The following is a 25,795-nucleotide window of genomic DNA, read 5'->3' as shown; positions in this document are numbered from 1 at the left end:
CATGGCTGGTTCAGGAATTCTGGGTATTGAAATCCACAAGTCATAAAAGAGCCAAGGTTGCCTACCCTTGATCCAGGTCAGAGTTGTCCCAAAGGTGCTTTTTTCCAAAAGGGACCTGGACTTTCTCATTTTTTTTTCTTTGAAAACATTTTGCTTCTCATCCAAGAACCTTCTTCAGTTCTACAGTCTTCTTCAGAACTGAAGAAGTGAAAAACAACAACAAGAAAGCCCAGTTGGAAAAAAGCCCTTTTGGGACTTCTTTTCAAAGCCAATCTTCCCCTGGGAAGGGCTAATGTAGGACAAGTGTCAACATAGCCATGCATGCACTCATCCCACTCCCCCCCCCCCCGAGATAGTCACAAGCTCTTGAAGGCAAATTGAGTAGCAGGGCTACTTCTCATTAAGTTGAATTGACACGCTGTGAGTTCAAGCAAGACAAAGAACCTTTTATATATTTTTTTTATTATCTTCATTTACAGACTGAAGGGTCAATGTGTACTTGAATACATATTCTAACTTGATCAATGTGTTAGGTAGAAAAGGCTATAATTTAACAGTCAGTCATGAATCAAGAACCTTTGGTTACATATGCTTCTTAATGGCTTCTTCCAGCTTTTCTTTATTTGCTCCAGAAAATTCATGCACCTGAAATACAGACAGTCCAAGTTTAAGCCTTTTTACTTGAAGAGTTGCCCCTCTGTTAACAGATATTGTCAACATTAGATGATTATTTAATGTTGATTCCATGCAATGATGATCAAAGGAAGTGAGCGCTGCTCCTTAACAACTTGCTTCCTTGAGTAGTTTACCATGAATATAATTTTCTATATATAGTACTTAAGAGACTTATAATCATCCATATTATGAAGCACAACTCTGAGCAGCTCATTATAACAAAACCCCAAACCTTCTGCCAACCATCATTTGCCAAACTATCTAACTTCTTAATCCCCAGACTCCAATCTCACCACATCCTAACATTTTGGGGAAAAAACAATTCTTTATAGCTTTCTGGAAGGTTGAGTGGTGATCTGCCAGATTCCAGAGGGAAAGGGTATTTCAGAGAGCAGAAGCTGCTCTGGAAAAAGTAACCCTTCCTAGGACCTACCGGGGGGGGGGGGAGGGGCCAATGGTTTTTGAACAGGATGGTAACATACATTTCGATCTTTGTTCCTGAAACCCAAGGTTACTAGATTTTGTGGCCTAATTCACAAGCCTGTTTAAAGATACTATATTACTAATAAACAAAAGCACATCTCTTACTCCATATTTAAACCTCATCTAGAACTCATGGGAAACAAAGTACAGGTAGCCCTCAACTTATGGGAGCCCAAATATATATGTTGCTAAGTGAAAAATTTGTTAAGTGAGTTTTGCCCCATTTTATGACTTTTCTTGCCACATTTGTTAAGCGAATCACTGCAGTTGTTAAATACTAACAAGGTTGTTAAGTGAATTTGCTTTCCCCATTAACTTTGCTTGTCAGAAGGTCGCAAAAGAGGATCACATGACTTTGGGACACTGCAACCGTCATAAATGCGAATCAGTTGTCAAGCATCCAAATGTAAATCACGTGACCATGGGGATGCTGCAACAGTCGCAAGTCTGAAAAAATGGTCATTAAGTCACTATTTTTAGTGCTGTTGTAACTTTGAACGCTCACTAAATGAACTGTTGTTAAGTCCAGGACTACCTGTACACATGGAGGCTTGGGCAAAATGAATGTAGCCATGTACCAGATTTCAAACTAAATCTTTTAAAGGTGAGAATGCATTTGGATCCCTCTGCAAGTAAAGCATTCAAGATCAACACATGCTTTGCCAGAAATCTGAGAGCAAATACCTTTTCATTATTTTTGTAGAACTGGAATGTTGGCATGCACTTCACATCACAGTGAGAGGCCACATCCTAGAAGAGATGAAAAAGGTTACTCCACTCCGTGTGACATGGTCCGTGAGCAGAATTCTTTGTGCCCCAGAATTCTTTCCCATTCTGTTATTCACGCGCTGCCAACTGAGGCAAAAAGCAGTATCAGTGTCTTGCAGAGATGAAAAGGCAAAAACTCTGTTATCAAAATGAATGATAGGTGGATATTTTTCTCTTGAGTATTTTTGAGGCGAAGAAAAGTGAAACATGTTCTAGTGCAGTGGTTCTCAACCTGTGGGTCGGGACCCCATTTGGGGTCGAACGACCATTTCACGGGGGTCGCCAAACAACGCAGTCTGCCATTTTTTCCCCTTTTCCTTAGCTGTGCTACTCCCTTTTATTCTATTGGCTTTTGAAAGCCAATAGAATAGACTCTCTTGAATAGTCTAATTCTATTGGCTTTCAAAAGCCAATAGGAATTGTCCAGGCTGTCTCTGCCCTGCTGAGCCCACCAAAAGTCCCATTCTGCAAACGGTGCTGCACCAGTTGAGTAATCCTTGACTTACGACCAGTTGACTAGTCCTCAACTTATGACCGGTTGGGGGTTGCGGCATTAAAAAGGTTGAGAACCACCTGGTAACTTCCAGATATCACACTTAAGAATTCTTTCTGGGTAACAAGTGTTATTGGTTTGTCAAAATTTAAAATGTTAAACATATGAAGAAAAATAAAGATAATGGAAAGGTAAGAAAAGAAAAAAGTGCAGGGTAGAGAGGAAAAGAAAAAAAAGGTGTTGACCTTCGACTCCTTTTGGTGCAGTAGAACAGGAGTAGACAACCTTGGCTCTTTTATGACTTGTGGACTTCAACTCCCAGAATTCCTGACAGGAATTCTGGGAGTTGAAGTCCACAAGTCATAAAAGAGCCAAGGTTGCCTACTCCTGCAGTAGAATAAGGTAGTTAATATAAAACTCAACTTTTTACTTTTATAATAATAATATATACTAGTCATTTCTGTAACATCAAACCTATCTCTGCTAAAGTCTGTCAACTTTTGCAGCCATGGATCAGTTCCGGGAATCAAAAGTAACCATTTTTGTGCATAAAGTATTCTCGCTGCTATCAGCATATACAACATCACACATTTAGAATTTTTAACCATCAGCGGTGTGAATAAGACTTATGGAAACTATAATTCTGGATATCAGAAGGTTATGACCATCTTAAGGTTATGAACATGTTAAGGTTATACCTTAAGAAGAATACTGCATTTACTGCAGTTAACTTACCTACTTGTAAGCCTCTGAAAACCTATCAAAATGGTTGGTCCCAGGCCAAATTTTTTAATAAACTCCTTCTTACCACAGTAGGCTTGTGGAACCTATGATATTCTGACAGCATTAACCAAACAAAAACTTGGAGGATTCCCTAATAAGAGTTCCTAGGCAACGCCTAGCGGCAATCTGAAGACATCTTTGTTGTGAAAGGAAGGCTGCAATTTCAAGAGGATTCATTACAAATGGTCATGTAACATGTGTCAAATGTGAGAACACTCCCTTTTTTTTTTAGGTTTAAAACTAAAAAAACATTCCCATCCATTTTCATTCCACCTGAAGGAAGCAAACTTAGCTTTCTCTACTCCAGCAGTTAATTTAGATGTCATCTATGTATGTTAAGGCCTTTGTTAAAAGCCAATTGCAGACACTATTATGTGTAATTTTAAGTGTAGGCAGTACTGTTTACTCATCAAGCTAATAAAAGCTTATTACTTCTGATGGCCCTTCTTGCTTCCAAGCAATGTAAAACAAGTTTAATTATCACTCTGCTTTATATTTAGGGCAAAGCCATACTTCATTTTACACACCTTAATCACTCCCAAACACTTCACTATCAAGACATCAAAAATGAAGTTGTACTTTATTTCAAGTGAGTCGGATTCATTTATATCAAAAAAGCACACTTGGGAAAATTGGTTTTCACACGCCACTTTTTTAAATTAACTTGTTTGAAAAGATAATAATTCAAACAAAATACGCCGCTGATTTAATATCAGGCTTCCCAGTGCAGTTTATGTACAATACGCACATTAGAAGCCTTCTTGCTAAATTATAATATGTTCAGTTTTGGTTTGGTATATTATGTGGATCTATCCAGAATGGCTTAATGCACTGTTGAGTGTGACTTCTTCAACAAAACTTGATAAAAGCTGCCTACAGTTCTGGCTTGTATTTGCACAATTCAGAAAGCTGGTTAAATCTTCCTATAGATCAGTGGTTCTCAACCTGTGAGTCGCGACCCCATTTGGGGTCAAACGAACATTTCACGGGGGTCGCCAAACAAGGCTGTCCGCCATTTTCCCCCCTTTTCTTTAGTTGTGCTACTCCCTCTTATTATGTTGGCTTTTGAAAGCCAATAGAATAGACTCTATTCAAGAGACTCTATTCTATTGGCGTTTGAAAGCCAATAGAATCTATTGACTTTCGAAAGCCAATAGAATAGATACTCTTGAATAGAGTCTAATTCTATTGGCTTTCAAAAACCAGTAGGAATTGTCCAGGCTGTCTCTGCCCTGCTGAGCCCGCCAAAAGCCACAGTCTGAAAACGGTGCTGCAAGGTGAACTTTCTGGAAAGCTTCCCTCCCTGCTGAGCAACTACTAAAAGTAAGTAAAAGAGGGCCAGGGGTGGGAGGCCGGCGAGCGCAGGGAGGGTTGCTGGCGTGCGTGGGGCCCGGCGGGTGCCTTACCTGCCTTGGGCTGGGCCAGCTGGTGGCCCAGCCGGTGGTTGGCCTGCGCCATTGCTGCCGCTTGCCGTGGCTGCCCAGGAGCGCCTGGGCCTGCCTGCCGCCACCCCGAACAGACGGTGGCCAAGGTAAGGCTAGAGGGGCAGCGGCGGGTGCAGGGAAGGTTGCTGGCATGCGTGGGGCCCGGCTGGTGCCTTACCTGCCTTGGGCTGGGCCAGCTGGTGGCCCAGCCAGTGATCGCCCTGCGCTGTCGCTGCCCCTTGCCAGCTACGCCTTGGCAAGCGCAGGGGGAGGCACCACGCATGCGCGACACTCCCGGGCAGGGAAAGTCCTCGACTTATGACCGGTTGGGTAGTCCTTGACTTACAACCGGTTGGGTAGTTCTCGACTTACGACCGGTTGGGGGTCGCGGCATTAAAAAGGTTGAGAACCACTGCTATAGATCCAATTTCACCTTTCAAAGGGAGCGGCTTTACAGCATGTTGCATATGTTTGTAATATATGTCATATTTCAACATTTAATCTACGGCACCTCGCCCTTTGTTTGAACTCCTGACAGTTGAGCTAGTTAGAGGAGATACTGAAAGAAATGGGCTTGGTTTCTGTGTTTTGAAAGAGAGAAGTCATATTTCAAGTTTTTAAAGCAAATGATTAAAAATACATGTTGTATTTGCTACTAAGCTGCCACTGTTTAAACATACATGGGTTTTCCTCAAATAATAATAATAATAATAATAATAATAATAATAATAATAATAATAATAATAATAATAATAATAATAATATAATAAAGTTGGAAGGGACCTAGGAGGTCATCTGGTCCAACCCTCTGCTCAAGCAGGAAACCCTATACCATTTCAGACAAATGGCCGTCCAGTCTCTTCTTAAAAACTTCCAGTGTTTTTAAGGATTCACCACCTCTGGAGGCAGGTTGTTCCACTGGTTAATTGTTCTAACTGTCAGGAAGTTTCTCCTTAGTTCTAGGTTGCTTCTCTCCTTGTTTAGTTTCCACCCGTTGCTTCTTGTCTTGCCTTCAAGCGCCCTGGAAAATAGCTTGACTCCCTTTCCTTTGTGGCAGCCCCTGAGATACTGGAACACTGCTATCATGTCCCCCTCGTCCTTCTCTTCATTAGACTAGACATACCCAATTCCAGCAGCCATTCCTTATATGCTTTAGCCTCCAGTCCCCTAATCATCTTTGTTGCTCTTCTCTGTACTCTAGAGTCAATTAGGACAAAATTCCATTGCTAAATGAAGCAGTCAAAAAGCACAACCGCCTCACTTAGAAATGGCAATCCCTTCAGTCCTGGTTATCATTGTTAACTGAATCCCATGGTTGTTAGGCAAGGCAACTTCCTGATGACTTCCCACGAAGATGACAGTGGGGAAACCAGAAGGAAGCTGCATGTCCCAGGATGACAGGCAGGTAAGTGGCTGTTGCTGAGTGGTGCCTGGGGCTGAATTGGGGAAGGTATGCAAGGGAAGACTGGGGGGGGGGGTGCACAAGAGGCATGGCGTGAGCCTCTGCATGACTGATTGGCTTGGCACAAGCCAAAATTGGTGGGGTAGAATGTATGGGAGGGAGAGACTTATTTTAGGGTCTTGCAGCCTTTCCTGCTGGCTTCCCCACTGATTTTCTGGAGAAGCCAGCAGGATAGGCTGTACATGGTGATGATACGATTGTGGGGTGCTGCAACTGATCATAAATTTGAACCAACTGCCAAGGGTCCAGATCACAACCATCCGCAGGGGTGCTGGGACGGCTGGGATTAGTCATAACTACAATTCAATCAATGGGCAGTAACTTCAAATGGTCACTGGAGAATGGTTGTAGCTGTATTGTTCTGTAGTGCTGAAACTTACACCAAGTGAAGACTGTGAAGCGGGCACATCTAGCCTTTTATAGCTGGGCTCCATTTCATGCTTGCTTGGCGTTTGCACTGTTCAATGATTTGCCTTTGTATTTCCATATCCTTTGCTATGCCCTACCTTATTAATTTTTGTACTGTGTTATTTATGAGCTGCATATTTGGGGGGGGGGGAAATGCAACTTCTGATGAGCACTTAGGAGCAACATGTTATATTTAGAGCTCATTTGCGTTTTCTGTAAAGTACAGAATACAAGCAAGTGCAACTAAACTCCAGATGTAACAAAACTCCAGTCCCTAGTATGTTTTGTGTGTGTGTGTGTGTGTGTGTGTGTGTGTGTGTGTGTTTTGGGGGGGGGGGAATGAGACGGAATTAATAATTGGAGAATTATTGAAAAAGAATAGAAATATAGCTGAGAAATGTAAGAACTTAGTTTTGGAGCTAATATGTTTAAATATGAGAAATTTGGGGTCCCTGAATAGTAAAATAAATAGGTTAGTTTAAATTTAAATATTTGAAAAATTAATAAAGTTTAAAACAGGATCTTTGGGATAGATAAGGAGCTTTTTTAAACGTTTATTGATTGATGAAATTCATATTCAGCGATATATTTAATGAAAATTTGTGTTAGAAATGTATTAATGAGATTGCAATAATTTAAACAGATAGAGAGCGTTAGTTTTGATTTAAGCATTTAATTTATATACAGCGATATATTAATGAATGAATTGGTTATAGGATTGTACTAATTTGATTATTACATTGATATTGTTTCTATTGATTAACGAAACTTATATTTAGATATATTAATGAATGAATTTATTTGAATCTATTTGATTATAATATTCTACATAGAGAGGGAAATTTTAAGAAACATTGTATGAATTGTATATTTATAATGTTATTGTTTCTTCTGTAATTGACCACCATATCTCCACGCTGGCTCTTAAGCTTCTGTTGGTATAAAATGGAAAACTAATAAAAATTGTTTTTATATATATAAAAAAACTCCAGATCCTAGCAGTTTTAACTAGCCTAATCAATGATAATCTCAGGTAACAAATTCTGACTGGTCACTGGCTCCCTATCCATACTATAGATCTTCTGTTATTAGAGATTGTTCTCCTTAGTGTTTCTATGTACTTCACCACCCAAACTGAAAAAGAGAACTAAAACTCTTTTATGTTCCATCAACATTATTCACACAGAAAACTATCTGAAGTCTGCACATTTTTTTTAACTGCGTTGAAGACATTTTCAGTTGACCACATAAATACTCCTCTGCAGCCAAATTACAATGACAAGTTCACTTTGTGCTATAAATAATAATAAAAAAACTTTCTCATCCCCCCAAAAGCTGAGTTCTTCAAAAGTTTTACTGGAATATTTAAATAAGGAAGTCCAGTTTTCATTTTCATTAGTCAGAACATACTGCGGTTTGTATAGTTTCCCTAACAAACCAGTCTTACATAACTACAAGTCATATGAATTCAAGGATTTTATGAGAATATATATACTGCATTATCTTTGTCCAAAGTTGAGAGCACTACTCTACAACTTACCTGAGCATCATCCACATCAATTTCAATGAAGATTACATCTGGATATTTTTCAACCATGCTCTGTTGTTAAAGAAAAAAAAATCTGTTGAACAAAAAGTATGCTTGCTGATCTCAATTAGCACTTAATAATATTATTCCTTATTAGGCACATGGAGCTTACATTTTAAACCACAATTGATTAATACATATCTCTGGGCTTTACTAGATGTTCCTGAACCTGTCATCCAACATATCTTACTGTTGGCCATTGTATACATTTCCACCTCAAGAGAAAATATTCATCTCTATCCACAACCAGGATATGAAAGAAACCATCAAGTATTAATTCTATTATACCGCTCTTATATATACACTGCCCTATTGTTATGGATTTGTTCATTGTTGAAAGGAAACAGACTGCAGATGTGTGTGTCCCAGAGAAGGAATGCAGCCATTCAAGATTGTTGCAGCAGCTAAGATCAACTGCTCAAGCAGATTTTTACCTTCAGTAGGGCCAGCAAAATCAAAAAAGCTTAGTAGCCAACTAGCTTACTACATTGCATCAAACACACACACACACAAAAAGAGGGAGGGGATATTGCTCCTTACCTAAAAGATGCTACTGAACATACCTACAGAGACCCTCCTGCTTTCTCTTCACTTCATATTGCTAGCCAGAACAATGGAGCACAGTGAGTTATGGGTAAGAGAGAAGCTCTTCTCCATAGGGTTTCAGATGTTGCAATGCTGCTTACATTTTTTCCCAGCATTTCACAGTCTCCACCTTATTCCGAACATGTTATGTAAACCTATTCCTAGGAGCTCTAATGTTTTTAAAACTTGTGGGGCTGGTTAGTCTTCCTCTTGCTGTCTATGTGCTTTATCTTACTCGTCTCAGATAATATCTAACCTTGACTAAATCACCAAATCTATAATCTCTATTCCGAGACGGACATTAATCTGCAGACTGTGGAAGTAGAAACTCAAAAATTGCTGTGAGTTTTTCTTTCTCATGATTTTAAGAACTCATGGATTTCAAGAAGTAAAGGACCACGTTTGAACTGCAGGGATATATATAAAAAAGAAACACTAAAGTCACAGGGTGTGGAGGTTGTGGAAGAGAGAAAATAAATTAAATTGGAGAACTAAAGCAGCAGCCAATTGTGTCTGGATGAGGTGAAACTAAATGGATCTGATCAAGGAGACACTTAAGCTACCACAGCTGTGTAAGGAGTCGCAAAGCCTCACAGCTCTCCAAAATGCAGACAGCTGTTGTCAGCCAGCCAGCCAACCACAAGTTAATTGTAAGAGCAATCCTCCTACACACTGATAAGGCCTGAGAAAAAAAACAAAGCAAAAAAAACATAAACAACTCAGTATAAGGGAATAACCGCAAGGCTAATTTAACTACAGCAGAAGCTACTGAGGTATAAGGGCTGGAGAGTGGAGAATAATATAGGGCTAAATGTGAAGAAAACAGACATGAAGCCCTGGTAACAGGAGCAGAATTTCCAGTCCTTAATACTGACTTCCTACCTCAGCGAGTTGATGGCTTGTTGAATTCTGATAGCTAGCAAGACAGCTTTTTCAACGGGAACCGTGGCTAGATGTTGGATAGCTGAGATCATCCATATGACACTGGGCAGACTATCCTCATGAACACGACCATAGGAAATGCCATTTTTTTGGGTCAGCTTATGAGTGGAGTGGCTGGGAGTCAAGATTACATCAAGCTCATATTCACAAAACAGCCATTATGGACATTAGGCTCAACCATGCCTTACATCTTAATCACTTTTTTGATTTTTAAAAATTGTATATTGAAGTGATTAAGACCTTTGAACTGGCAAGGTCTCCCACACCAATTTCTGCCTCCTTAAAAGATGGTGGTGCAAATTTGATGACTTTTTTTTTTTTAAGATACATGGTTTGGGGGTTTTTTTGACCGTAGAAAAAGGATGACTAGTACACAGATTTTGAAAAGTTTACAATGGATTAAGGGGCCAGAGGATTCAGAATTACACTTCTGAATTATTTAGGAGGTATTTTCTCATGAGAAAATGGAGATTGCTTTAGGGTTTTTTTTTATAATAAGGTTAACTTGAATGCTGGATGCTACAGCAAGGGCATAACGAAAATGGAACAGAAATCGATAGTGTAAACTTTTAAATACCTCTCAGTCATGCTTTGGGACAGAATTGATAAAATGTTTGGTAAAACTGAAAGACCATGTTCTAATGAAGTTGTAAAACAAATAGAGCTGCAATGGACATCTATGAAATTAATTTGAAGGGGGATATCAATGTAATGCAAATGGATCTGATAGATGCCTTATTCCCTAAAGAAGATGAACAGATATTAAATGAAGACATTTATTTGGATATTTGTTTTCTCTTCTGGATATACAAGAACTCTGCTAAGATTTGGAAAGATTTTTTTTAAAAGTGACAAAAGGTTAAAAGAATAAAATAATTATATCTGGTTGCCTTTGCTGGGAGGAAGGTTGATTGATGTAGCCTTATCTTTAGCTAAGAGATAAGCTATTGTAACCAAAGTATTGTAACTTCTCATGTACAGATAGAATATTGTCACTTATATCATTAGGCACATATTGTAAATATTAGGGTTAATACATAAGTGCATATTTTGTATAATAAGCCTGCATATATATATCAAAGAAAAAGCATTCAGCCTTCCAATCTGTGGTTTGTACCATACATTAATTGTAACTCTGTCACAAGACTATAGCAATGTAACATGTGGTTTAATTTTCCTTCCCCATTACTTATTTTTGCTAACATCTTCAGTACTTGACAAATACTGAAACATCTGAAACTTGCACACATTTTTATGTTCTTAGGGTGTGCCCTAATGAAGATGTGGCATTACTCTGGAAATTATATTTTGCTGATTTGTCATTTATTGCTATACTATTGTTTTAATCTGGGCAGAGCACATTGGGCAAGAAGTGTTTTCCGCTGGTTTGGATCATTCACAGCATCTTTCGCATCGTTCCAAGGGACATTAATAGAACCTTTAATAGAACATTAATACGATAGTAATAGCCCAGGATATAATGATGATGATGATGATGATGGTTTTAATCTGAATTAAGGAAAAATTATGATTGTAATGGCATGAGACCCTGAGAAACAAAATAAAACAAAGTAAACTTTTCCTGTTGACTGATAGGTGCCATTGTTTCTATATATATATAGTGCTGTTGCCACTGACAGCTTGAAAAAGATAAGCACCCTCTTTTCATGAAAGCACAGAGGAATTTCACAAGGTAAGCCTGAGCAGAGGCACATAAATATTTCAACCCCTCTAAGGTTCAAGAATCCTTACGCATCTCTTTATGCGACCTTGGTTTCTAAGGAATCCCCATATATAACATCCTACTCTCTTGTACTTTACATTAAACCGAATACTGAAGGAATCCAAATTACTTACATGGAAGAAGGGCTTGATCATTTTGCATGGCCCACACCAGGTGGCAGAGAAGTCAACGACGATCAGCTTGTCCCCAGCATCTGCCAACTCAGTTCGGAATTCAGTCTGGGGGGGGAAAGAGTCAAGAGCATTTTAAAGAAGCAATACAATACTTCCTTACCCCAACACCTTTGCATCTTTCCTGAAAAGTGTTTAACATAATGTTCTTCAGTGCTTTCAAACCTGCAGGGAGACTTTCTATGTCACCTTCCAATCACAACCCAGTCAACGTAAGTTTAAAAAAAAAAAAAAAACACCATTCAAGATGGAAGTGCAAGTATTCCTCAACTGACGAACACAATCGAGCCCAAAATTGTTGTTCCTAAATGGAGACAGTTAAGTGAGTTTTTACCCTATTTTGCAACCTTTTTTTGCCACAGTTGTTAAGTGAATCACTGCAGGGGTTTAGTAACATGACTATTAGGGGAATCTGGTTTCCCTCTTGTCTTGGCTTGTCAAAAGGTGATCACGTGACCCCGTGATGTCATAAATATGAGTCAGTGGCCAAGTGTCTGAATTTTGAGCATGTGACCGTGAGAACGTCGCACGTCACTTTCTTCTGATCCGTTGTAACTTTGAACGGTCATTAAATGAATAGTTGTAAATCAAGGACTACTCAAAGGCTTGAAAAAAGGAGTCTCTTTTTCTGGTAGGGAGTGTTAGAAAATGGCAGGTTAAATATGCCTGACATAATTGAAGCATATGCATTAATTCAGTTTTGTAATCTATGAAAAGTTAATAGCCCAAAGGGAAAAATAATCCAACTGTCTAACTAATTAATCATATCTATATACTGTCAGAATCTAACCATTCCTAGCACTTTACCATCATAAATACACAAAAACAATGGCGCTTAAAAAAAATAAAAACACGGTAAAAGATCAAGTTAATTTCCACTATTATTTTAATCATCAAAGACTATCGATCAGAATAGAGTAACTTTAACTCCAACAGCCTTTAGAATAACATTGTTTTACCTGCCTTTCAAAAGAGAGAGAGAGAGAGAGAGAGACAAAGTAACTGCTGACCTAAATTCCAGGAAAGGTGCTTTTTGGTACTTGCCACCCCCCCTTCATTTCTCATTAAATAGGAATCCACAGCATTTCATCTGCAGTGATCATACTCAAGAAGTCAGTTTTAACTTGAGAAGGTGCTTGTGCTGGGATGTAGGAGACAACTCATTAAGGGCTTAAAACAGTGGTGGCGAACCTATGGCACGGGTGCCAGAGGCGGCACTCGGAGCCCTCTCTGTGGGCACACATGCCTTTGTCCCAGCCTTGCCTCCCCCTGTGATCCCCTCCTCTCCAGCAGCCCCCCTGAAGGGGAGTTGCCCCTGAGCGTGGCCCACGTGGAGCAGCACAGCCAAGGACATGGCAGCCAGGCAGCATAGACAAGACTCTGCCCTCACACCCCATCGTGCACAGTTGATGCTGCAGGGTGTGGGCAGAGGGCGTGACCGCCATAGCGCTGCTGGGCTGCCTGGGTGATCTGCGGCGGGCCCTGGAGGCAGTGAGTGGCCCTGCGGGCAGGCAGGGCAGGACAAGTGGGGAGGGGAGGGGGGAGGGGAAGGGGGTGGAGTCAGCTTTTGGGCACTCGGTTTCTAAAAGGTTTGCCATCACTGGCTTAAAATGTCAAAACCAATCCTTTGATTATACCTGGACCCAACAGGCAATACGCACAGGACCCGCAAACACAGGTGTAAAAGACCGATTTCCCCTGCCATCATGCAGACTGCTCTACACCAGCTGCACGTTCTAGGAGCCTTCAAATATCCCGTCCAACTCGGTTGTTCTGTATTCTGTTCTAAACACTGTCCATATGAAATAAAGAAAAATGGAAAGAAATTATTCTAGGGCAGGAGTAGGCAACCTTGGCTCTTTTGTGACTTGTGGACTTCAACTCCTATGCTGGCTCAGGAATTCTGGGAGTTGAAGTCCATGAGTCATAAAAGAGCCATGGTTGCCTACCCCTGTTCTAGGAATTGGTTCTGGAATCTGAGGAGTCTGGGGACAGAAGGAAAAGCCTGTGAATCTGAAAGACACGTAGAGCAGGGATTCTCAACCTTGGCAACTTTAAGACTTGTGGACTTCAACTCCCAGAATTCCTCAGCCCTGAGGAATTCTGGGAGTTGAAGTCCACAAGTCTTAAAGTTGCCAAGGTTGAGAACCCCTGACATAGAGGAAGGGAGACGGAAGGAGAAAAATACAGAATGATTCAAAAGCCTGGAAATGAGGGAGAAAAAAAATCTCCAACAAATGTTAGCTGAACAGCAAGAGCTGATGAAATCCCCACTTCCTCTCCCTCCCTCCCTCCCCACTGGAACCGAGAGTTGTTGCACAACAGCTGAGAGTGCCAAAACACTGGACTCTTGTTCTGAAACTTAAGACCTTCAGCAAACAAGCCAATCCCCTTCTGTTTCCTTCGCATCTCAAGAAAGGAAGCCTTCGCAATATTCTCTCAAATTTCTTGGATGCACACAACAGCTTTTCCAGACTGAACCTGCCCATCAAGTTAATCTGACTAAACATTCTGAGCATGGGGGTAGTCAAGAGTAGCCTGTGGGCAGAACCTTCCGGATTCTGCTGTCCACCTTTTGGTTTCATGTCCAGAACAGTGAGGTCCGTGTAGTTTTGCTTTTTTCCCACTGTACCCCAGTTTCTTCCTTCTGTCAATCTCTGCACTGGGTTATTGGAAGTCTCTGTTCAAACGATTGCCGCTGGTGTTTGCCCATGCATATCGGGACGCCCAATTAATAAATAACCTGATTAAAATGCATGTTGCTGCATGCTTAGCTTGACTGTGCCATCAGGGCAGCTTCATTTCCCCATTTATTGATTATATCCTGCCAACACACCTTCCTCCTATTTTCCCCTCAACAACAACAACAACCTGTGAGGTGGGTTGGGCTAAGACAGGGATAGGCAACCTTGGGTCTTTTATGACTCGTGGACTTCAACTCCCAGAATTCCTGAGCCAGCTATGCTGAGGGGAAAGGGAGAGGTTTCCAAGCTGAGCCATGCTGGCTCAGGAATTCTGGGAGTTGAAGTCCACGAGTCATAAAAGAGCCAAGGTTGCCTACCCCTGGGCTAAGAGAATGTGACCAGCCCAAAGTGGCTTTCACAGATAGATGGGAGTTGAACTCATGGTCTCCTGCTTTCTAAGCTGATGCCTTAACCGCTGGACCAAACTGGTTCTCAATCATAGATTGAACACATCCTATTTCAGAGTCTTTTTTCCCATCTTGCTCTACTTTTTAAAACTGACCCACCTCCATCATTTTGAGCCTTATCTTGAAATTTCTAAAAAGGTTCTTAAAAGGGTTCTTTTTCTCCCCCAGGTCCTTTAAAAAGCTGGAAGAACCGCTCTTGTAAGTTGCAGTTATTAACAGCTGGGGCTGGTTAACGTAATATTCTCCCTGTAGAATCAGCAGCTGGGTGAAGCTTAATACAACCCAGTCAGAGAACCAGCATGCAAGATTTCCTATTTTATCTGCCTGATAGTTTATCAACTATTCAAACTCATCAATGTTAGTGAAAATACTTTAGTTTGATCTATATCATATTCATTTAGGAAGCAGCAGCAGTTGCTTGGGCTGGTTTTCGGCCTTCTATCTGTTCTGCAATTCCCAAAGACTGAAGATTTCTATTGGCATCATTGGCAGAATAAACAGTAATCCTCACTTAACATCCACAATTGGGACCAGAAACACCCACAATTGGGACCAGAAACACCATCACTAACACATCATAGAGCGAGACATCTTGTGATTGTGCTCGACCTACAACTTGCAGTTATTTAGCAAACCACTCTGGTTTGATAGGTGTGACATCATGTAACCACAACTTGCGACTTAGGTCTACTTTCCCAGCCCATCAGAAGCTGGCAGTGAAGTTTACAAACAGCAAACAAGACACTGCGGCTGTGGCAAAGTTGCCAGGGGAATTCAGGGACGCTGCAATGGATGCAACTTTGAGAAATAAGTTGTAACTTGACCTTTTTATCATCCTGGTAACTTCTGTCATTGAATGAGCAGTTGGTAAGGTGCTGTAGAAAGCTAGGAAACCATTCTACCATGCCTTATAGCCAATTTCGATGCTGTGGTGGGGTTCTGAGTCCATAGAGAATAGTCAAAAAAATGGCCCAGCAATCAATCATTGGGCTGAGTATTTATTAACATAACTGTCATATCATGCAGCCCATCGAAAAGCCTTTTGCAACTTAAACGTTTGCCCCTTGCATCTCCATATCCACTACAGCTCATCCATCCTGAAGATCATTTGCAAGCATCTCTCATTCAAAGGATAAAAGGATGCCCTTTGTAGCATCTTGGGAATAATAACCCAACCTATATTTAGTGTGTGCACTGACTGACATTGTGCATACAGGTAGTCCTTGCTTAATTTGGACTGGCAAGTCCATTGCTAAGCGATACAATCATAAAGCAAAATATTACACAACCAAACTGACTTATGAAAGCAGTTCTGGTTGTTGGCAAATCACCCAACATTCTTAAGTGCAATGTCACATGACTGCAGTGTGCGACTTCCTGCCAGCTTCTCCCTTGCTTGTTGGAAGCTTGATGTGATCATGTGACCAAGCACACTGCAACTACTGTAAACATGCGTTGGTTGCCAAGTGCCTAAGTCACAATCACATGACTGTGGGGACACTGCAATGGCTACAACGTCAAAGAATGGTCGCAAGCAGTGATGGGATTCAAATATGTGAACAGCCAGTTCTCTGTGTGGATGCTGCTTCCGGAAGTCCATTCTGGGCCTGGGCAACAAAGTGGTGCAAAGCGGCTGAATCCTACCACTGGTCGTAAGTCTCCCTTTTCAGCGGCATTCTAACTCTGAACAATCATTGAATGAAAAGTTGGTAAATGAGAACTACTAATGGCTTTTGCATCAGGTTAAAGCTGTAATGTACTCTGGTTTTGGCTTCAGATGTTGCATGAACTTCAGCCCATTACCCTGTACTGAAGCAAACCATGACTTTTACTCTGATGAGTTAGCAAGACATTAGGCTAGCTTAAAAGGAGCAGCAATATTGGTTGCCGTGCTTTCATATTAATCTGAAATCCATTTCTTATTCCATTTACCATGTTGCAAGTCAGTGCAGCTTTGCAATCCAACCCACCTGACAGTTTGCTGCAGCTACTTCAGATGCATACTTAATAGAGGTGTCTATTTCCAGATTTCTGGCATCATACTCTGATTTATCTAGCATAAAGTTAAGTAGAAGCCAAGAGCATTCAATTCACCCCTAACCTGAATCAGCAGGATTGTTGGCCAGTACAACAGGACTGTTAAGAAGAAAGAATGTGAAACATTTTAAAGTGCTACCTTTCAAGCTTGTGCTTGGAAAAAAAAAACCCATGAGGGTCATGAACTGGTTTTATGGTAAATGGGTAATGTATTTCCTGCTACCTCTTGTTTGCTTTTTAAAAATATTCTTACTGGACTTAGAGTATAAAAAGGTCCATGCAGTAGGGGGAAAAAATGGAACTGGCTCCCAGATTAGGTCAAACTTCATGATATCCGCCAGTTGCGAGCACAGGACCTCACTGCTTAAAACCAGATACAGGTTGTCCTCAATTTATAATAGTTCATTTAGTGACTGTTCAAAGTTACAACGGCACTGAAAAAAGTGACTTAGAACTGTTTTTCACACTTACAACTGTTGCAGCCACCCCATGGTCACATGATCAATATTCAGCCACTTGGCAGCTGACTCATATTTATGATGGTTGCAGTGTTCTGGGATCATGTGACCCCCTTTTATGACCTTCGATAAAGCAATGCCAACAGAGGAGCCAGATTTACTTAATAACCCTGTTACTAACTTAACACCTGCAGTGATTCATGTAACAACTGGGGCAAGCAAAGTTGTAAAATGGGGCAAAAGTCACTTAACAAATGTCTCAATTAGCAACAACAATAATTTGGGGAATTCTGGTCGTAACTCAAGGACTATCTGTAGTTGCATGGGTGATGGGGTGTTGATGTTTAGACTAAGAACTATGAACAAGACAGATAACCAAAGTGGACTTGGAAAGTTTATTGACCAGTTGACTGAGAGCTTAAAACATTCACAAGAAATGGCAAGAGAGAATTCAAGGTTACCCTGAATTGTGGCCTGAGCCAAAAAAAAAAAAAAAAACCAAGGCATAAACACAAAACTAAGACAGGAGTCTTCAAACTTGGCCCTTTTATGACTTGCGGACTTCAATTCCCAGAATTCCTTAGCCAGCGTGCCTGGCTTAGAAATTCTGGGAGTTGAAGTCCACAAGTCATAAAAGGGCCAAGTTTGAAGCCCCCTGAACTAAGACCTTCCCTTCAGCTTTTTCCAACTTGCAAATATTATCTTAGATCAGATGGCCAATGATCTCTATAAACTGACACCACTGCCTGACTTAAACAGTTCAAATCAACAGCTGGAAAAATGACTTTCATTTTTTCTACAGCCCAAGTTTTGTAGTGCCCAGTTAAAATGGGTCACATAAGGAGAATAGAACAAATAAACTGCAGGGGTTTGTCTTTTTTAAAAAAACCCAATATGGAACAAAGAGCTTAAAGGAGTGCTACATCATTTTTGCATATTAAACTCAATATTTAGGGCTGGAAACATTGTCTTCCCAGCCAACTTTCCCATTAAGGGTTATGAAATTTTAGCTGAAGGTACACACTGGCATCTGCCATTTGCTGCTGGCTGAACATTATGTATCTGTATCAAATATTAATTCCTTTATTAAGAAGTTTCAACAATACCCATTTCAAAATGATAATACAAAGCTTACTTTTATATCGGTATCCTTTAGAAGACAAAAAAGCAACACTAACAATAAGTCCTTCTAACCTGCATGGAAAAAAATAGTAACTATGTCCAAGAGACACTATTGTAACAATTGTGTAGAATAAGGCAAACTGATTCTTAGCACTCAGGTTTGCAGCTTCCACTTTTCTCACCCAGGACCACTGTGCTGATTGGGGATATCTAGATGGGGGTTGCAACACATACCACAATCAACATATGGGGTAGGCCACAGGTCGGCAACCTGTGGCTCCGAAGCCGCATGCGGCTCTTTGAGCCTTCCCCTATGGCTCCCAACCTCCTCTGCCATTTGCAGAGAGAGACAGAGACAGAGAGAGAGGCAATTGCGCTTCCCTGCTTCTCTCTCTGTCTTTCTGTTTGTGTGTGTGTGTGTGTGTGTGTGTGTGTGTGTGTGTGTAAAAGAGAGTGCACTCACAGTGTTCTCTGAGGAGCTGAAAAGCTTATTGGGCGGAGCTCCTCCCTTTGCTGCATCTCTGCAGGAAGCAGGAAGGGCAGGAGAGAGCTATGCTGATTCAGGAATTCTGGGAGTTGAAGTCCATGAGTCATAAAAGAGCCAAGGTTGCCTACCCCTGAGCTTGTTGGAGAACAGCTTGAAGCCAGCTTGCCAGGTGAGCCGCAGATAGATAGATAGATAGATAGATAGAGAGAGAGAGAGAGAGAGAGAGGGAGGGAGAGAGGGAGGGAGGGAGAGAGGAAAGAGAGAGAGAGGAAAGAGAGAGAAAGAAAGAGCGGGGGAAGAGGACTGGCAGACCAAGGGCAGATAGAGAGAGAGGGAGGGAGAGAGTGAGAGAGAGAGAGACCCTTTTGACATCTAAAATGAAAACACTGCATATATCCTTTTTTACCTGTGTGTGTATGTACACACACACACACACACACACACACACACACCTATAATAAAGGTAAAAAAGGATATATGCAATGTTATCTTCATTTTAGATATCAAAAGAGTTTTGCAGCTCCCGGTGTTTTGTTTTCGGTGGGAAACGGGTCCAAGTGGCTCTTTGAGTGTTTTGGGTTGCCTACTCCTGGGGTAGGCCATTTCATACTATGGTGGCTCCTAGACATTATTTCTTAAAGTAAGCAACAAGTTTGTGCTCTAGACTCAATCAGAAACTCCTTTGACCTATTACATGGAAAGAGCCTCAGTATCTAGGAATTGAATTAGATTTGACTAAATAAAAATTACATGTTGTAATGGAAAAGTGGTGGACCTGTAACCTTCTAGATCAATGCTTTGCAACCTTGGCAACTTTAAAACTACCAGAATTCCCTAGCCAATGTGATTTTCAAAGAGAATTCCCAGCTGCCAGGAAAGTCAATGAAGGAGGATTCTAGAACTGTTCTTAGAACCACATGTGGCTGGCCACCTTTCCCCCTTCTTAATAGATAAAGCAGTAATTCCTTATCTGAGGCTACATGGTGCATCTATGACAGAACAGATGGTCTTCAGAAACATTTGACCAAGGGGATAAATACCATATTTAAAACCTCTTTACCTTGACTGTCCAACTTCATAGTCCCTCCATACCAACAAATTGTCCCTTTTAAGTTCAACACCCAAATTTCCTGATGTAGACTATGCCTAGCATGGATATTTCCTGTTACCATTTCTGAGTGCTTGGTCAGCTAGCAGTACCGTACTTTCCCTCAATCTGACAAATCACTCTGGTTCTGAGAATTTCTTCTACAAACTACTCCCTCATATCTCACCTGTGGTTAAGATGAGACATTTCCCTACTCATAACAGTAGAGATGTCAAATGCCAGATGCCTTGACCATCTGTGCCGCTGCTCTCGATCTGGGGAATTCCACCAAATTTAGCCACATTGCTAAGTTGCTCAACAGTTTCCAAAAATTCATGGTGCCAGTCCTTTGCAGAGCAGAACATGTTTTAATTAGCAACTTTAATTTGCCTAATGGGAATGCCTCTTTAGAAATGTATAATTATAAAAGCTTGGTCTCTAAATTACAAGCCATTCTGATCATTAAACAAGCCAGGAGAAAGGAAGGACAGCATTAATATAGTAACTAGGCTGATCTTTCCCAAAGATAATTTATAAGAAGCTCAGAATAATAATTTTACAGGAAGTGGACAGGAACACCCAGCAAAGTTTAGCTTATTGAAAGCTTAATTTGAAGCTTTTTCCAACCTGATGCCCTCCAGATGAAGGCATGTGTTGCCTGATATGTTGGGTGTGTAACTCCTAGAATTAGCTGCAACAGGAAGGAATTCAAAAAGATGTAATCATCAAATACAACCAAGTGTAGCTCCATGAGTTTAACCTTCTCAAACTAGTATTCCTAAATATCAGAGATAGGTAATCATTTGATTCTTGGGGCACACTTAATATTTGTGGAGGCCAGGATCTGGTGTGGGAAGATAAATAGATGGACAAACAGGACAGACCTATCAGCTTTTATCCCACTCTAATCTTTCAGACTCTGGATGGCAAACATATTTGAAAAGCTGACAAGAACAAGAAATGATGCCACTCCATGTTACATACAGAATATAATAATAATGCAATACACAGCAGAAAGGGTTAACTTGAATACTCCATCAAAATAGAGGGACACTGAAAATCTAATCCAACGGGATGCCTTCTGCAAATCTTGTTTTAGCAAATAAAACAAAATGATTTGATATGATACTACTTTGTGCAAATTTGCTCAGGATTGGCCTTCTCTGAGAAAGCCATATATATATAAATATATAATCTATAAATATATAAATGGCTGCTTTTATATATTTAAGCTGACTATATAACAAATAACAGCAAATTTCATCAGATTTTAGTTTATTCAAGATGCCAAGAACAGGTCATTAGTTATGAGAATAAATCAAATAGCAATATTTTTCAGAAGGAAAAAAAACTAGTCTAAAGATCAAGATAATGAACCAACAGACTAAGGAAAATGGCACATCTTGGTTTTTTTGGCTGGATTCTTATTGACATTTAAATATTGTAGGATACCATATATTTAGCATGTATTCCTAAATCACCAGGTATTACAGAAAGCTTAATGCAAAACCACAAGCCAAAAAAACCCTGCTTCTACTGTCACCTCAGGTGATCTTACCAGTTTACCTGGTTCATTAATCCTTCTCCATCAGATGGAGCTATAAATGCTGGTACACCCCCCCCCCCCAAAAAAAAATATTTTCACAAGAATCATTTCTGAAGAGAGCAAAACAAAATTTGTCTTAGTCAGCCTCTCTCAACCTTATGCTCTTGACCATGCTGTTTGAAAAGATAATTCAATACTCATGGGCTAGTGCACTGGCAGAACACAATGCTGATGCTTGCAGGTTTGATTCTAGGATATTTCCAAGTAGCATTAGAAAAATTCCTGCCCAAAATCAAGAAAGCAAGCAACATTATTGACACCAACAATACTGTGTTGCAAGCACAACACTCTGAATTAGTAAAACAAATTTTCCTATGAGAAAATCAGATTGCGGAAAGTTAATCTTCTCCTATTTCCTTTCAACTCCAACACCCTAATCCTTCAACACTACATTAGTCAGCTACCCCTTACAGCATGTAAAAATTTCTCATGACAATATGACTCATTCACAAATGCTGGGCAAACAATCCCACAGATCAGTGGGAGAGGGAAAGGAAAAACAGGTCATAGTAAGTTTTTTGCCCCTGGTGAATAAAATTAAACCCCAAAGCTAGCCACACTACTATATTTTAAGATTTCGGAGTGGCAAGAGGGATAGGAACAGAGATGCAACAGGAAGAACTGGGGTAGAGACAAAAAAAATTGGTTTGTTTTGGCATAGTACTGAACATGAATCCATCTATGCTTATAAGGTGTGTATTATCATAATATACAAGACAACATGGTTGCCAGACTATAATAAACAAAGTAGATCACCAACTAGTTAAAATTCAAGTCATGCTATCAAAAGCGATTTCCTAGTTTGCAAAGGTATGTCATAGTTATCAGGAAGGCAGACAAAGAAATACATATACCAGGGGTCTTCAAGCTTGGCCCTTTTATGACCTGTGGACTTCAACTCCCAGAATTCTTCAGCCAGTGTGCCTGGCTGAGGAATTGTGGGAGTTGAAGTCCACAAGTCATAAAAGGGCCAAGTTTGAAGACCCCTGACATATACAGTATTATTCAAGATGGTAAAGTCCTGAAAATAATCTGCTTCCTCTGATGACTTGAGTTGAACATAGCAATCTTGTCAATTAGCAGCACCCTACATGGTTTCTTTGCTTCCACAAGGAAGAGGCTACAGTCTTGCAAGAGACAACAAACTAGGCCCAAACAAGCCAGACTCCCAATTACGTGCTATCTAGTTGGTGTGGACCCTTAATGTCCACACAGATTTTCTCTAGGAAAACCTAATCCCATTTCCTTAACTTAGTATTTCAAGTCTTCCAAAGGTGCATCCAGTTCCTTTATAATGGAGTCCACTTATCTTGCAAGTCAGGGTTATATTAAGTAAAGAGGTACATGTTTTTAAGAAAAGGGATAAGGAACCTGCACCCCACAGAAAGTCACTGAACTTCAAAGCAAATCCATCCAATGGAAAAGGGTACCAAGAATTATAGGTCAGTAACTTCTGAACAGCCAAAGGTTCCCAACCAGATATAAAGAGACAGAAAGAAAAAATCTCCAAGAGACCAACAAGCACATACAAGAGACCCTCTATAACTTAGTAGAGTTCCACTCATCTCCGACTACAAAAAGTGACTTTTCTCTTGCAATTTCCTTATCTGTCTTCCTGAGCTGTGGGTAGATTAAAAGTCTGTTGCAAGAAAGGACGGTTTCAATCAGGCAATTAGCTAACAGTGCACAGCGTTGGTAACTAAAATAACAACACACACACAGAGCAGCTCTGATAGTTGAAAGTCAACTATGAAATATGAATTTCTAAGATTTCCCAATTCCCATTTAAAGCTGCCCTCCCTACACCTTATCTAGGTTTAAGTCTTATTTACTTAAGGTGGGCCTTCCCACATGTTTACAGCACTGCATTTTCAAAGAGGGAAGGAAAATCCCATGGGTTGTGGTTGGTTTTTTTTTTTGAGAAAAATAAACATCGAAAGGCCAAGAACAGCGAGTCGTTTCTGGCTAAACCAGCCTGCCCGCTCTATCCTGCTCGCCCGCTCTCGCAAAAGCCTGAAATGAACGCGAGCTCCAAAGGCGCAGAGCCTGGCGGCGACCGCCGCAGCCGATTTGCAGCCCGGACCAGGAGGCCAAAGCGAGCCCCCAAGGGGAATCGAGTCGGGGAAAGCAAAGCTCGTTCAAACCCAGCCAGAGGACAGTCCTTTGCCTGCGGGCGCTCAGCCAGACGCCGATTCCACAGAAGGCGCCTCCAGGGCAAATTTTCGGGAAACGGCAGAGAAGCTGGATGAGACGCGCCCTGCCCAACCTGTTATGATGCATGGGACATCGGCTCCAGCATTTCCCAGCACCATTTTCCAGAGCACCAGAAGGCAAAACAAGAAACAATGGAGGGAAACTAATCAAGGAGAGAAGCAACCAGGTATTGAGGAGAAACTTCCTAACAGCCAGGACAATTAACCAGTGGAGCAACCTGCCTCCAGAAGTTGTGGGTACTTCATCAACTGAAGGTTTTTAAGGCGAGACTGGATAGCCACCTGTCTGAAATGGTATTGCTTGAGCAGAGGGGTTGGACTAGAAGACCTCTAAGGTCCCCTTCCAAATCTATTCTATGTGGGGCGTTGGAGGTAGGGTAGCCTCCACGCATCTGGCGGGTATCAAGACGGGGTGGGCTTCCCCAAAGCCTGCCCTCCCGAAGCCACGAGAACTGGTCAGTATGCGGCGCTCCCGGGGTGCAGCCACCTCTCGCGAACGGCCTCCGGGACGGCTGAAGCCGGAAGCGCAGAGCGATCCTCCTCTGCGCGTTATCCAATACGGGGTCCTCCCCTCCGTCCACCGAGAGGCCTACTATAGTCAATGAATGAAGCCTCCTCCCTTACCAGGCTTCCTACGATCTTCACCATTGTGGCAGCCTCGGATTCCTCGCTTGTAACGCTATCTTCCTCCGCCTCTACCGCCGCCTCTGTCTCTGCCTCTGGCGCCTCCGCTGCTACCGCCGCTGCTGCTCCTGGTGCCGCCTCTACTGTTTCTACAGGTAGTGGTGGTGCTTCGGGTGGTGGTGCTTCGGCTAGTAGTGGTGGTGGTGGTGATGGTGCTGCTGCTGCTGCCGCTATCGCTGCCGCTGCTGGTGGTGGTAGTACCGCCGCCGCCGCCTCCTCCTTCTCCTCAATGGCTGCAGACTCGTTCTCATTAGCACCGCCTTCCTGCATCTTCTTATGTAGTGCGGACGCCAGCCCAGGAAAATGTTCTGCGCAGGCGCTCCGCCGCTGGGCGGAGGCGATTTGCGCACGCGCACATGTCTTTCCTCACCCCGCCTTTCCACGCTTGGCCAAAAAAAAAAAATAAAAAAAATAAATGTAGCTTTCGATGTTAGGGTGGAGTGTGGGTGAGGGGAGAGAGAAGCGAGGTCCAGTGGAGCGCATCGCTTGCATCTACCCATTGCCAGAAAAGGGGATTTGACTTCATCCTTCGGTGCCTTCGCTTAGTGAGCTTTACTTCCCGGGGAGTTAGTTTCTTGCAACTTTAAATGGAGGAAGCGTGCTTAGGAAATGGGCTTGCAGATGTTCTGTTTCCACCCTTTGAGACCTTCGGCCATGCTAAGGGCAACCACTGCGGCCGTATTTGGAGCTCGACGCCTTCCACTATTCATCTTTCACAAATATCAAGGTGGGGAAGGAAGCCTGTTGCTAGCCTGAAACAGCAGGGGGAGGTGTACTCCCATAAGGGGAAGGCTACAAGTTGTAGGCCTTCTCCCAGTGGTGTAGTCCTACGGCACTGCATTATTGTTAATTCAGAAATCCGCCTTTCCTCCCCCCCCCTCTTTTTTTCTCTCTTTTACTTCAAATGACTTTAAAGTCACAGATTCAAGAGCAGCTGCAGAGCTTCAATCCTTCCTCCCTGAGACAGACAGACAGACAGACACAGACACACACACAGACACACACAGACACACACACACACACACCTATAATAAAGGTAAAAAAGGATATATGCAATGTTATCTTCATTTTAGATATCAAAAGAGTTTTGCAGCTCCCGGTGTTTTGTTTTCGGTGGGAAACGGGTCCAAGTGGCTCTTTGAGTGTTTTGGGTTGCCTACTCCTGGGGTAGGCCATTTCATACTATGGTGGCTCCTAGACATTATTTCTTAAAGTAAGCAACAAGTTTGTGCTCTAGACTCAATCAGAAACTCCTTTGACCTATTACATGGAAAGAGCCTCAGTATCTAGGAATTGAATTAGATTTGACTAAATAAAAATTACATGTTGTAATGAAAAAGTGGTGGACCTGTAACCTTCTAGATGATGCTTTGCAATCTTGGCAACTTTAAAACTACCAGAATTCCCTAGCCAATGTGATTTTCA

The 25,795-nt window shown here is 41.5% G+C and overlaps 1 protein-coding gene across 1 annotated transcript; it reads right to left on the bottom strand.

The window, feature by feature from the left end:
• Nucleotides 1-454: 454 nt before the first annotated feature.
• LOC120301561 (thioredoxin) lies at nt 455-24,655 on the bottom strand. The gene is made up of 5 exons (XM_039328968.1): nt 24,311-24,655; nt 11,469-11,573; nt 8,037-8,096; nt 1,843-1,908; nt 455-645 (listed from the first exon to the last, which is right to left on the bottom strand). Exons 1-5 carry the CDS (start codon nt 24,638-24,640, stop codon nt 583-585), a joined length of 624 nt encoding a protein of 207 aa, XP_039184902.1. The 5' UTR covers nt 24,641-24,655; the 3' UTR covers nt 455-582.
• Between the last annotated feature and the right edge of the window lie 1,140 nt (nt 24,656-25,795).

Source organism: Crotalus tigris, unplaced genomic scaffold (assembly GCF_016545835.1).
Source record: "Crotalus tigris isolate CLP2741 ecotype Arizona unplaced genomic scaffold, ASM1654583v1 scf7180000024386.1433019, whole genome shotgun sequence".
In the NCBI taxonomy this organism is placed as follows: domain Eukaryota; kingdom Metazoa; phylum Chordata; class Lepidosauria; order Squamata; family Viperidae; genus Crotalus; species Crotalus tigris.
The sequence above is the reverse complement of the archived record's forward strand: the minus strand, read 5'-3'. Positions and strand labels throughout refer to the sequence as shown.

Excerpts from the sequence above, each read along its gene's own strand:
- LOC120301561 (XM_039328968.1), bottom strand. The coding sequence starts at position 24,640 with ATGCAGGAAGGCGGTGCTAATGAGAACGAGTCTGCAGCCATTGAGGAG. Across the intron at positions 1,909-8,036 it reads TTGATGTGGATGATGCTCAG|GATGTGGCCTCTCACTGTGA; the intron begins GTAAGTTGTAGA and ends CATCTCTTCTAG. Across the intron at positions 646-1,842 it reads TCTACAAAAATAATGAAAAG|GTGCATGAATTTTCTGGAGC; the intron begins GTATTTGCTCTC and ends TCTGTATTTCAG.